This window comes from Physella acuta, unplaced genomic scaffold (genome assembly GCF_028476545.2).
Source record: "Physella acuta isolate Inbredline_101_S28 unplaced genomic scaffold, ASM2847654v3 ptg000426l, whole genome shotgun sequence".
In the NCBI taxonomy this organism is placed as follows: Eukaryota; Metazoa; Mollusca; class Gastropoda; family Physidae; genus Physella; species Physella acuta.
The window spans coordinates 109,156-122,500 of NW_026731945.1; the positions used below are offsets into that span (position 1 = coordinate 109,156).

The 13,345-nt window shown below is 37.5% G+C and overlaps 1 protein-coding gene across 1 annotated transcript; it reads right to left on the minus strand.

Moving 5' to 3' along the window:
• Positions 1-1,090: 1,090 nt before the first annotated feature.
• LOC131942809 (uncharacterized) lies at positions 1,091-8,875 on the minus strand. Its single transcript, XM_059302742.1, has 6 exons — positions 8,793-8,875; positions 6,110-8,162; positions 5,628-5,717; positions 2,163-3,464; positions 1,945-2,055; positions 1,091-1,587 (listed from the first exon to the last, which is right to left on the minus strand). The coding sequence occupies exons 1-6, from the start codon at positions 8,834-8,836 to the stop codon at positions 1,426-1,428; spliced, it is 3,762 nt and encodes a 1,253-aa protein (XP_059158725.1). The 5' UTR covers positions 8,837-8,875; the 3' UTR covers positions 1,091-1,425.
• Between the last annotated feature and the right edge of the window lie 4,470 nt (positions 8,876-13,345).

Genomic DNA, 13,345 nt, shown 5'->3' on the forward strand with positions numbered 1-13,345 from the left:
TTCATTCAAAGACGTAATAAAACGAATTATCTGCCGCTAATCAGCACACCCGGCCTATCGTAAGCACATGCACACATACACGCACGCATACACACAGACATATATAAACACACTCTCAGACACACACACAGGAGGTGTTCATGGCGTTCAGGGTCGTGCAGAGGCGTAGCGACATCTTCCCGACAAACTTTCAATTTGGCGCCCCCCCCCCCCTTATATTTTTAATATTTATACTTCAAAATAGCAGGCTAAAATGAGCTTATTTTGGCGCCCCTATGGTCGACGCCCGGGGACATATGTCTAAACTAAAAAATTAACTAAAAGAAGAAAATAAATTCTATACATCACAATAATGCAAGCGATCACTCTACTATAAGCGATGAAAAACGTGGGGCGCCGTGATTTTCTTACAGTTTCTAATACTGTTGACTCTCTACAAGCTCCCTAATAAAAGTCAATAGTATTATCTAATCAATAGTAATATAACTTTTACTTCGGCGCCCCACGTTTTTCATCGCTTATAGTAGAGTGATCGCTTGCATTATTGTGAGGTATAGAATTTATTTTCTATTTTTTAGTTCAATCAGAAAACGTGGGTATTTTTTAAAAACTTTTTTAATGATAATTATAATATTGGGAGTTTAAAAAAAATTACTTTAAAAAGGCATAGCTATAAATAATAGTACCATCACATGGAGAAAAAAAAGTTGATTAATAGGATTTGTATAACTGAAGAGTATCATGGAATATGCTTTTATTTTGTTTAAGAAAAATAATTCTTTTTTTTTTCTTCACGTGGATTTTTGTTTTGTTGAATCATTTTAGTAGTTTTTTTTTGTTTAAGTGTTAAGTAAATTTGTTTATAGTTTCGTTGATGTAAATTATTTTTTTTTGTTTCTTTTTTTATTTTTCTAAAACAAAAAAACCCAGCTTTTTTCTTTTATTCAAGCAACGTTATTAATCGCTCCTTCCGAAAAAAGATGTTGATTGCTTTGTTCAAATAAAGTCTTGTCGTTTATTATTTTGACAGATACAGACTTTTTTATTGTTTTCTAAAATAAAAATTGTTATATTTTCGAACATCCTTTTTTAATGCGAATAAAATATATAGAATATGCGAGTTTACTTTTGTGTAAAAATAAAGTTTTTTTTTTTAAATTTTTGTTACAATATACAAAAAAAGTCTTTTGTTGTTTTCTTCATATAAAGTCCTGCCAGAAATTTGTTCAAATCATAACAAACTGGTTCAAATCATAACAAGCTGGTTCAAATCATAACAAAGTTGTTCAAATCATAACAACCTAGTTCAAATCATAATACATTTGTTAAAATTATAACAAACTGGTTGAAATCATAACAAGTTGGTACAACACTTAACAAACTGGTACAATCATAAAAAGCTGGTACAATCATACCAAACATTCTTTACAACGATCTCATCGTCTTCGTGACGTTGGTAATCACGAAATAAAGCAAGACAGCGTACATCATAAGCCCAAACAGAACGGCTAGCACACAGAGTACTCTAGCCTGTGATGCGGTACGTCTTGCTGTCGCCAAAAGGCCCAGTTTCTCTTCCTTCTTGGCCTGGGGAAAAATGAGAAGGTATTTTATTGGGTGGCTAGATTTTCTTTATCTTATTTAGTTACATTTATAAATTAATTCTCTAGTAAATATGATACTAGTCACACCATCCCTACCAATTAAGTCTCTTTTTAAAAGCAAGATGAAATCCCAAAAATATGTAGTTCACAAGTATTTATTTACATTAAATGAAATACACACACGCACACACACGCACACACAGACACACACACACATGTATATATAATTATATATATATATATATATATATATATATATATAATTATATATACATACATTTTCAATTTATTTATTTGTGCATGTATATTAATTATAGGTGTAAACATTTACGTAACGTACCTGCATTGCAAAGCAAAGGGCTATTGCTCCAACTGGGAAACAACACACTAATGTAACAATGATGCTGAATGGTAGGTAGTTAGGGACTTGACCCTTTAAACTTCTTTCCTTCTGTAAAGATAATTATGTTCAGTATGGGTATTTGTATGGAATGGGGGGTGGGTTCAAAATAGAAAGCAGCAAGAAACTTTAATACAATTGTGAAGTGAAATAGTTACCGAAATATTTCCTTGGGAAAATGGTGGCTTTCCGTTGAAGACATGTGGAGTACCATCTTCAGGTTGTCCTGTCATTGGTCCTTGTTCCTGGCTGGTGTACCACACTTGGTAGTTGTCGCCGGTGTTGTCTGTCAGTGGTGTTACGCAGCCAGCACTTGGATCGGCTTCAGTAGTGAAGTTATTGTAGCGGTGCGTAGCCGTGTTTTCTTCATTTGTTATTAAAATATGAGGGTTTAAATGTTGAGGGTTGGTGGTTTGGTGAATAATCGAGAGTGGGTTTGTTGATAAAGCCACGTTTGACATTTCTTGTTGTGGTGTAGCGTATGATGGTGTGGTGTTTCTCTGAGACCATTCTTGTCCTTCTACAAGTGTAGGGAGGACCGGATACAGTCTGGTCATGCTGCTTGATCGCGCTGGAACTGGGTTTGGGGCGGGTTGGATGACGTCATGAGCCTCACCCGGCCAGGGTGGTGCTGTGGCCTGCAGTGGTTGTGATATCTCTCTTGTGTTTTGTTGAACAGGTTGATGCGAGATCTCTCTTGTCGTTCGCTGAACAGGCAAATTTGATTCATCTCGCTCTTTCCGGTGTATAGGCAGCTGTCTGATCTCTGATGTCTTTACATTCGTTAGATTTCTTAATCTCATGTCTTCATATTTTCTTTTCCTGCCTTTTAACTCTTTTGATACTTCTTGATTTTTATTTTGAGGAACTACTTCTTTTTGTTTTATTCCTGCGCGAGGATTTCCATCATGTGAAACTATTTCTATCTGCGCGTTTCTTTCATGTAAAACAGCCTGTGTGCTTGCTTGTCTATGTGGGGAAACTGACTCAACATTTTCCAGTCCATCTCTAGGGGTTGACTTTATTGCTGGTTGTATGAATTGTTGAGCTGAAACTGCTGTTTGCTGAATGGAAAGTGGAGCTGACACGGCTGTTCGCTGAGTGGAAAGTGGAGCTGACACTGCTGTTCGCTGAGTGGAAAGTGGAGCTGACACTGCTGTTCGCTGAGTGGAAAGTGGAGCTGACACTGCTGTTCGCTGAATGGATTGTTGAGCTGAAACTACTGTCCGCTGTGTGGATGGTGGAGCAGCGGTTACATACGTCTGTCTCATGACTATTGGCTGACACACTGGCTCATATAAACACTGACGGATGTTGTTCTCTGTGTGGGCCTCCCCTTTCCTTCTTGCATTGCGCTTTTCCTTAGTGCGCCTCCCACTGTCTACCGATGTGTCTGTTTCGCTAGTTTTGTTTTCAATTACTTTTACATCAATGACTTTACCATGCCCGTCGTAGTGAATCTGTTAATATAAAAAACAACATTGAACTGCGTTAGATAACTCAACTGGAAATAACAGCCTTAAATAAACAAAATATGTTTCTTCTTTATTAATTACACGTATGTCTTGCTGTTTCATTATAGCCAGTACCACGCGCCAGCTAACTGTATTTACTGCATAGCCGCCAATAATTTAATGTATACATTATTTTGTTTATGTTCATGTAGGTATATTTTTCTTGTCGCTGTTTAGTTATTAGAAACTACATTCAATTTGATTTTGTTTTTTCTATTGTAATAAAACTTGTCGTACTTCATGAATAAAGAGGGTGTGCTTTATTCTAAAAGGTCCTATTAATTATATTTTGCTGTAATCCTTTTATTTTTGTGTGATACACTTTCAAGACTTCGGCTAATGAAAGGGCGGACTCTACCATAACCATGCGCCAAATCCAGCAACGAGGGAGGGAGGGATGTGGTTGGGGTGGCGGGTGAGACAGTTTAGCGCGCCCACAGCCAACCATAATAATTATATATATATATAATTTTATATATATATATATATATATATATATATATATATATATATATATATATATATATATAATGTTTATATAGGTAGGGGCCCAATGTGTTTTTTTGCGGTAGGGCCTTTTTTCTAGTTTTGCCACTGGTTTAATTATAACAGAAACTGGTAATATATTACCATACATTTTTGTGGGCGCTACAAACATTGTTAAAAATAATAACAGGTTGTGTGGTGACGTAAAGCCTACATCAGTAAGTGACCTGTAAGGTGGGAACATTACCACGAAACGAGAAAATTATGTATGTAAAACACAGACATGCAGTAACTATATGTGGACGTCAGGGCGATACCGGACACGAGCTGTTGCTGAGACTGAACTTGGACAAACCCGGGGACGGGATTTCCATAAGCCCTGGGCCGCCGAGAGATGGGAGGGGACGCAACTGCCTCCGGTAGCACACTCCCACTGTAGCCACTGACCCATAAAAAAACGGTTTTCCCAAAATGAAGTCACGATTAAGGTGACCTTAATGCGAAAATAATTTTAGGGAAAACAAAACAAACAGGATCTTCGTGAACTGCTTATATTTTGTCTCCCCTCCCCATAAACACCCTTCTCTTCACGTATTCCCTTATACCTTTCTTAATACTTGTACAACATAATTTACCCTCCCCCTCCCAAAACCATTCATTCATACTTGTTTTATACCACTCCGTTGTTTAATGCACAGATTACCCCCCCTCCTCCGTAATCCGTATCTAACTTAATCCCCCCCCTCCCACTTACTTCTTAAAGCATACTTAACCACCTACTGCTTATAACATATATTTCATCCTCCATATTCAATACCCACCCCTTTTAACTTACTCGTTATGTAATCCCTCCTATTGTATAATAGAATAGAAAACAACCCTGGAACATTTAGATTGCATTCTGTCTAGGCACAAAACTAAAGCTTGTTTTGTGTACAACTGAGGACATTAAGGTATCATGTTCTTAAATCAATGTATGTCTTCACGTGTCAAGCTGACTTGAAACAGAAACGGGTTTTAGGAAAGCTGAAGTGCTTTTATTGTAATATTAGAAGACGTTCAAAATGTGGGCATGTAAATTGTAGTCTTTGTTTAGGTTCCAGAACCTTAAAGATTTCAACAAAATCCCCTGAAGCTTACTGGCTTTAGACAGGATCTTAGAAGGCTATGATTATTTGTAACACCTTAGATGGTTAGGGACATTGGTAAATCTCAAAGGGCTGGAGACGTAGGCAAGATTATAAAAGCTCAGCCGCTATGGTAAGATCCCAAAAGGGTGATATTTATAAGATCTCAGGCGTCTAGGGACTTTTGTAAAATCACAGACGCTAAGGACAACAGAAGCTCATTGACTTAAGTAATATTTGAGGCAGCTAGGGACTTTTTTCAGATATCAGAAGGCTTGCAACCTTGGCATGACTTCAGATGGTTAGAAGCTTTTGCATGATTTCAGAAGGGTAGAGATTTGACTTCTAAAGACAAGAACATCTTTACGTGCAGTGATCAAAGGTGTGAATCGACTTCAAGAAACCGGCAAATGAAATATTGCACTTACAGGTTAAAGTTTAATCTAATAGCCGTGGACCAACAATGTAATTAGTTTGGATTAAGATTAGTACTCACGTTTCTATCTGTGTCCAAAAAGATTAAAGGCTCTGGTGGTATCGAGGCAATTTTCCCTTCCAGTGACCGCTTAAGTTCTTCATTTCGTTTCTGTAGATACAAAATAAAATAATGATAGTTATAGGATTGATTGGCTTAAATTGAAATAATGATTTACATTTTATTGTTATACGTGGCATATTTTCCATTTTATTGTTATACATGGCCTAGTTTACATGTTATTGTTATACGTGGTCATAGATTACATTTCAGTATTATAGGTGTCCCGCGTTAACATTTCAGTATTATAGGTGACCCTAGTTAACATTTCAGCATTATAGGTGGCATTGTTTACACTACAATGTTGATTCTAAGTGGTACCAGCTTACAATTTATACTTACATTTTATTCGACCACGCCATCACATTTGTGTGGTCAGATGATCTACCATAAAAAAAGATGTAGATATTATAAATGTGGGAATATATATAGTTAACCCTTACCCTGTTTATTTCTCTTTGTTGCTGAATTTCAAACATCACTTCCTCAAGTTGCTGACCTTTGAACTCTGTGTTAGATTCTGCAGTGGTGCCTTGTGAACCAGGGTAAGAGGCTTGACTGGAAGTCTGAGAATAAGCACCAATGTAGTCTTCAGCGTTCGTGTCGTCACTGGATAGGCCATATGTGATATCTTCACACTCTCCACTTGCATTGGTAACATCAGAGAAGTTACCAGTGAAAATACCAGAATCACAGCTGGTGTTAGCATCTCGTGGGAAATCAGTAATTGTATCATCAGAAACGTTAACATTTGTTTCAAAGTGTAGTAATTTGTCATTTGTTTTATCATAAACACGGCTGTTAGCTCCAAGATTTGTTAAGTCATCAATGTTATTCGAAGCGTTACATACTATAGCTGTGTTGGTTAACTTCCCTTTTAATTGTTGGATGTTCACATAATCAGCTGATTGGCTTGTGTCGTGGGTTTGTTCAGTGCTGGTGTGCGTTGGTTTGGTGACTATGGGAGCTAAACCTTCATTGGGTTTGTCGTTACAAGAATTAGAATTAGCTTCAGTGACGTCCGTAGAAAAGTTCAGATTGCAGACATTTCCTACCTCGCTGCCTATTACTGAAATATTCGGAACTTGAACATTTGCACTACCAGAATCACTACTGGTTGTTTCGCCAGTATCACTATCAGGTGTCTCACCAGTAGCATTAGTGTTTGTGTTACCATTTTCACCCACGTTACCACACAAAGTATTATTGTTGCAACCTTCTTGTAAAATCAGATTTACTTCAATAGAACCATCAGTGGTAGTTGTATTCATCGTCTGATGGTCGTCATTTTCTAAACCTCTGCTTCCATCACAACTTGCACCACTAAGAGTGTCATCGTTACCACCATCATTATTTGATGTTGGATTCCCTTCCAAAGTAGCGTTTTGGTCTCTAACCTCACTCGGGTGCTGGCCTCTATGTTGGTGCTGGCCGCCATGTTGGATATCGCTGGATCTCGCGGGAGCGTACCAGAACTCAAAGTCACGTGATTTCACGGAATGGTCGTTAGACCTGTCCATTGTGGATGAAGGATGAGTGTCGTCTGCTACTGGGTGTGTTGGTTCATTGGTGGCTGATAGTGTGACGTCGTTTGCTACGGGGTGTGTTGGTTCATTGGTGGCTGATAGTGTGACGTCGTTTGCTACGGGGTGTGTTGGTTCATTGGTGGCTGATAGTGTGATGTCATTTGCTAGTGGGTGTGTTGGTTCATTGGTGGTTGATAGTGTGATGTTATTTGCTACGGGGTGTGTTGGTTTATTGGTGGCTGCATGTGTGATGTCATTTGCTACTGGTTGGGTTGGTTCATTGGTGGCTGCAGGCTTGATGTCTTCTGCTATTTGATTGGTTGGTTCATTGGTGGCTGCATGTGTGATGTCATTTGCTACTGGTTGGGTTGGTTCATTGGTGGCTGCAGGCTTGATGTCTTCTGCTATTTGATTGGTCGGTTCATTGGTGGCTGCATGTGTGATGTCATTTGCTACTGGGTGGGTTGGTTCATTGGTGTCTGCAGGTGTGATGTCGTGTGCTACTGGTTGGGTTGGTTCATTGGTGGCTGCATGTGTGATGTCGTCTACTGGTTGGGTTGGTTCATTGGTGGCTGCATTTGTGATGTCATTTGCTACTCGGTGTGTTGGTTCATTGGTGGCTGCATGTGTGATGTCTGCTACTGGGTGGGTTGGATCATTGGTGGCTTCTGTTTGAAGGGTTAATTCACTGACAGAAGCCATAGCAAGGGAATCGCTTGCGCATGCGCTTGAGACTTCAGTTTTTTCTATCACTTTTTCAGATTTAACACTCGATTCATAATTGTCTGCAATCGATTCTTCATTTTTTAACATAGATTTATCCATTATTATACATGATTCAGCAGTTCTTGTTTTGGTTTCATCCAATTTGAAATTAGATTCATCAGTTTTTGTACCGGATTCATCCGACTTAAAACTAGATTCTTTACTTTCTAAATAATTGGATTCTTCTGTTTGTATATCCATTTTTCTATAGGCAAAGAAAGAATTGTTGTTTTAATAAAAATGTTAATTATCTAAATACCTTCCAGTACAAAATAACACAACTAACTCACAAGAAACGAAACGTTAACCCTTAACAAATTTTCTTTCCTTTGTGTCCACCAGTGATTTTTATTTCACATTTCTTCGGGGGGGGGGGGGGGATGGCGTGGCACGTCCATCTAACAAAATAATTCTCCCCCCCCCCCCTCCAACAGAAGGTAAAAAGAAACCATTATTTCAACTCTATATCAATTTAGCCTGAATCTATGTATACAGCAGATTTACAAACATGCATGAATCAATGCAAAATTAATTAGTATTCGAACGTTTAACATATTTCTCAGGTACATTTTACTAGAGCTTTAAACACTTCAATTTTTTTTTCAAATTAATTAATATTTTAACACATCTAAAAACACACTTAGATCTATATACCTAATTATCTCTATTACTATTTATACTACCAGTTTTATATTTATTTCTATAATCTAGGTACAATTAATTTTTCAATTTTTCTACAGCTTTTAAAAATAAACACACTTTTCATATTTAATTGTATTACTTTAAGAAAACGAAGAAGAAAATAAGAAGAAAATAAAAAAAAAAGATTCTTTACCTAATCACAGGGGTTAGAAATCCACGTTTGTTGTACGACGTCATTCGGTGTTGCACAACTCAGTGCAGCGGTGCACACACACAGAACACAGGACAAATATCTACCTTGTTGTATGTTCAGGACTGGAAGACGGGCGCTGATTGGACAAATCCCGCAAGAAAGACCCAATCACATGTCACGACACTTTTACCCGGAGTAGCGGATTGATTCACATCCGTGTTACAGTGCTAACATGGCTAAAAGAGTAACATGGCTCATAGTGCTAACATGGCTCAAAGGAGTAACCTGACTCTTATTGCTAACATGGCTCTAAGAATAACATCACTCTTAGTGCTAACATGGCTCTAAGAGAAACATGGCTCATAGTGCTAACATGGCTAGAGTGCTAACATGGTTATAGTGCTAACATGGCACATAGTGCTAACATGGCTATAGTGCTAACATGGCTCATAGTGCTAACATGGCTCTAAGGAGTAACCTGACTCTTAGTGCTAACATGGCTCTAAGATTAACATGGCTCATAGTGCTAACTTGGCTCTTAGAGTAACATGGCTCATAGTGCTAACATGGTTTAACATGGTTCTAAGATTAACATGGCTCATAGTGCTAACATGGCTCTAAGATTAACATGGCTCATAGTGCTAACATGGTTCATAGTGCTAACATGCCTCATAGTGCTAACATGGCTCTAAGATTAACATGGCTCATAGTGCTAACATGGCTCATAGTGCTAACATGGCTCATAGTGCTAACATGGCTCATAGTGCTAACATGGCTCATAGTGCTAACATGGCTCATAGTGCTAACATGGCTCATAGTGCTAACATGGCTCATAGTGCTAACATGGCTCATAGTGCTAACATGGCTCATAGTGCTAACATGGCTCATAGTGCTAACATGGCTCATAGTGCTAACATGGCTCATAGTGCTAACATGGCTCATAGTGCTAACATGGCTCATAGTGCTAACATGGCTCATAGTGCTAACATGGCTCATAGTGCTAACATGGCTCATAGTGCTAACATGGCTCATAGTGCTAACATGGCTGACTATGCTAACATGGATGACAGCAGTGGCGTAGCAAGGAATCGGTCATGGGAGGGGTTCAAATATTTTTCCATATGTTTAAAATCTCTCTCACACACGCACACACACACACACACACACACACACACACACACACACACACACACACACACACACATATATATATATATATATATATATATATATATATATATATATATATATATATATATATATATATGGGTGTGAGTCCATGGGAGGGGTTATAACCCCCACCCCCCCTGTCTACGCCATTGGCTGACAGTGTCAACATGGCTCTCAGTATTAAGATGGCTCCTGGACTCAAAGCGTTATTATTTCCATCCAATAAAGTTCGTGTTGGTTGGGTGATAACATATTTTGCATTCACTTGAATATCTAATATGTTGCTGTAAATTAAATTTCTGAGGCAAAAAAAAGGAAATAAATAAATTAAATTTGAAACACATATAAAGATTTTGCGAAATTCATGTAATAAAATTTGTTTATAAGAAAAAAATTAAAATATAGGGCCTATAACACATACAATGTTTGCTTAATTTTTTTTTTAATAAAATGTGTTTATGCGAAGAAAAATTAAAAACATATTGATAACAATCTAAAATTGATACAACACATAATTTTCATCTGGAAGCTTCTATAGTTGTGTAATAATTAACAATTGACAATATTTGAAATAAAATAAACCGGGAGTGATCTCCCCTAAACTTTCTCGAATATTCTTATATAAAATAACAGGGGATGGAAACTCGGGCTATAGACATGATTTTTAATCCATTTTAAATACTTAAAGTTTTAAAAATAGAATAAAATCTCGTAGACAAATTAATTGCACACCAAGTGAACGCAAATAAATAAAGCGCATAATAGTGCGCAATATTATTAGTACTTTAAAAATTTACATTAGTTTTTTGAGAAATCGGAAGTAGCGTAAATTACTACTTCCAGTCAACGGAAATTACTCAAAATTTAACAGAAGGTTGAGAATTAGATCTTTTACTTACATTTGAAATTTCATTTATCTATCTGAAATAGTACTCAAGTTATAGGCTTTTAAAAAATTCAAAGTAGGAAAAGTACCACTTCCGGTTATCGGAAATCGCTCAAAAGTTGATACGGATCGACGATTTTGATAAAATACTTATATATGAAATTTCATCAACCTAGCTGTAACGGTACTCAAGTTATCGTGTTTACACACGGACAGACACACACACAGACACACACACACACAGACATACGGACAAGATTGCAAAATTATGTTTTTCCGTATCAGTGAGGTGTAAAACGTCGAGATTTGTAAAAATCTCGATTTTTTTTTTGCACGATTACAATACTTTCTCTATACTACGTATATACGAGAAAGTAAAAAAGGAAAGAATATACGTTACCAACAAAGGTATAATAACGTTTAGTATATTTTAAATGAGAGATAAAATAAACCGGGAGTGGTCTCCCCTAAACTTTCTCGAATATTCTTATATAAAACAACAGGGGATGGAACTCGGGCTATAGACATGATTTTTAATCCATTTTAAATTCTTAAAGTTTTAAAAATAGAATAAAATCTCGTACACAACAGAATTGCACACCAAGTGAACGCCATATAAAAAAGTGCATAATAGTGCGCAATATTATTAGTACTTTAAAAATTTACATTAGTTTTTTGAGAAATCGGAAGTAGCGTAAATTACTACTTCCGGTCAACGGAAGTTACTCAAAATTTAACATAAGGTAGAGAATTAGATCTTATACTTACATGTGAAATTTCATTTATCTATCTGAAATAGTACTCAAGTTATAGGCTTTTGAAAAATTCAAAGTAGAAAAAATACATCGCTCAAAAGTTGATACGGATCTACGATTTTGATAAAATACTTATATATGAAATTTCATCAACCTAGCTGTAACGGTACTCAAGTTATCGTGTTTACACACGGACACACACACAGACACACACACACACAGACATACGGACAGAATTGCAAAGCCCGGTTTTTCAGACTGGATTACGCATAAAACCTCTTAGTTTTGATAAATCTGGATTGATAATTTTTGCCCGATTAAAATAAGTCCTCTAAACTTCGGATGTGATGAAGGACTGAGGTGTAATACGGTGAAAATTGTTAAAATTTCAAGTGATTTTTGTGCACGATTACAATACTTTCTCTATACTTCGTATATACGAGAAAGTAAAAATTCAAGACTAATTGCTGTGACTCACGCATGCACGCTACACACAATTCGATACACATAGCCAAGTGACCACACTCACAATGTCCACACACACACTTCCGCCCCACACAACCACTCATTCACAACACGCAGTCTCGTCCCGCACGTATATTTGACAAACGCCCCACATAATCTCGCTCCACACACCCACACATCCGGGTACTGGTGTAAAGTGTCTCGCATGATTGAGGTGCTGACGTCGACAAGAATTTGGGTTTTGTTTAATGGTGACTTCGCTCTATAAATGTCAGCCAGTCAGTGTTTCTTCCAGACTTTTTTCTCCGGGGGGGGGGGGCACTTAAAATTTTCGGGGGGAAGGCGGCTAACTTTCTTCGGGGGGGGGGGGGGCGGACACTGTTAAAAGTATATATTTTCTATATAAATTATATAAATTTCATTCCGTTCGGGGGGGGGGGGGGGGGGGGGGGCGGTAAAAAATTTCGGGGGGGGGGGGGGGGGGGGCTTCGAACCCCCCGAAGAGATGCCTGGAAGAAACTCTGGAGCCAGTTCCCTCTTTAATGCAAGTATCCCAACGTTTCTTTAATCTTTTGATTAGTAGGGAAGTTGCAATTTTTATTTTTATCCCATGGTGTGTTTTGCATAAAGCCCAAAATATTTTTTTGTACAACGTGCTTGGTGTAATGGGATCATGTTTATTAATAAAAAATGTTTATCTATGTTTCCTATACATCTAAGTATCAGCATTGTCGACCTGATGTAAGGAAACCAGATTTAGTAATCCAATCAGCTAAGGGGCCCCAATCCTGTTTGAATTTGTTCTTTTCTCTCCTAGGTGGGTTACTTTTCGCAACTAACTCGCCTCATCTGACTAAGAACATAGTAATAATCTACTAATAAACCTATTGTTTTGTCAAGTAAAAGTAAGTAAAGTTTCCCTTTAGCACCTGACGGTTCATGGGGCAAGTGAAGTAGAGTTCACCTGTTTCTGTGACCTCGGCCTATGAAGGGATAGTGTAGGCAGATGCCATCAAGATTAAGGATATGTATTTCCAGTGCTAAAAGAAAACTATGACAAATAACAATCTTTTTGTTTCTTTGTCCAGGACACCTGTGGCCGCCATATAAAACACGCACCAATCTTTTACCTGTACGAACTACAGGGTCAAGGTCAACTTAGACTTTGCTCCAAGGTCAATTGAATCCGGGTTTTTAAAAAACTTTTCCAGGTAGTTCTGTTTTTAGTTTCAAAGGTATTTAGGTAAATATAAGATGTAGTACTTGGCGCGTTCGTA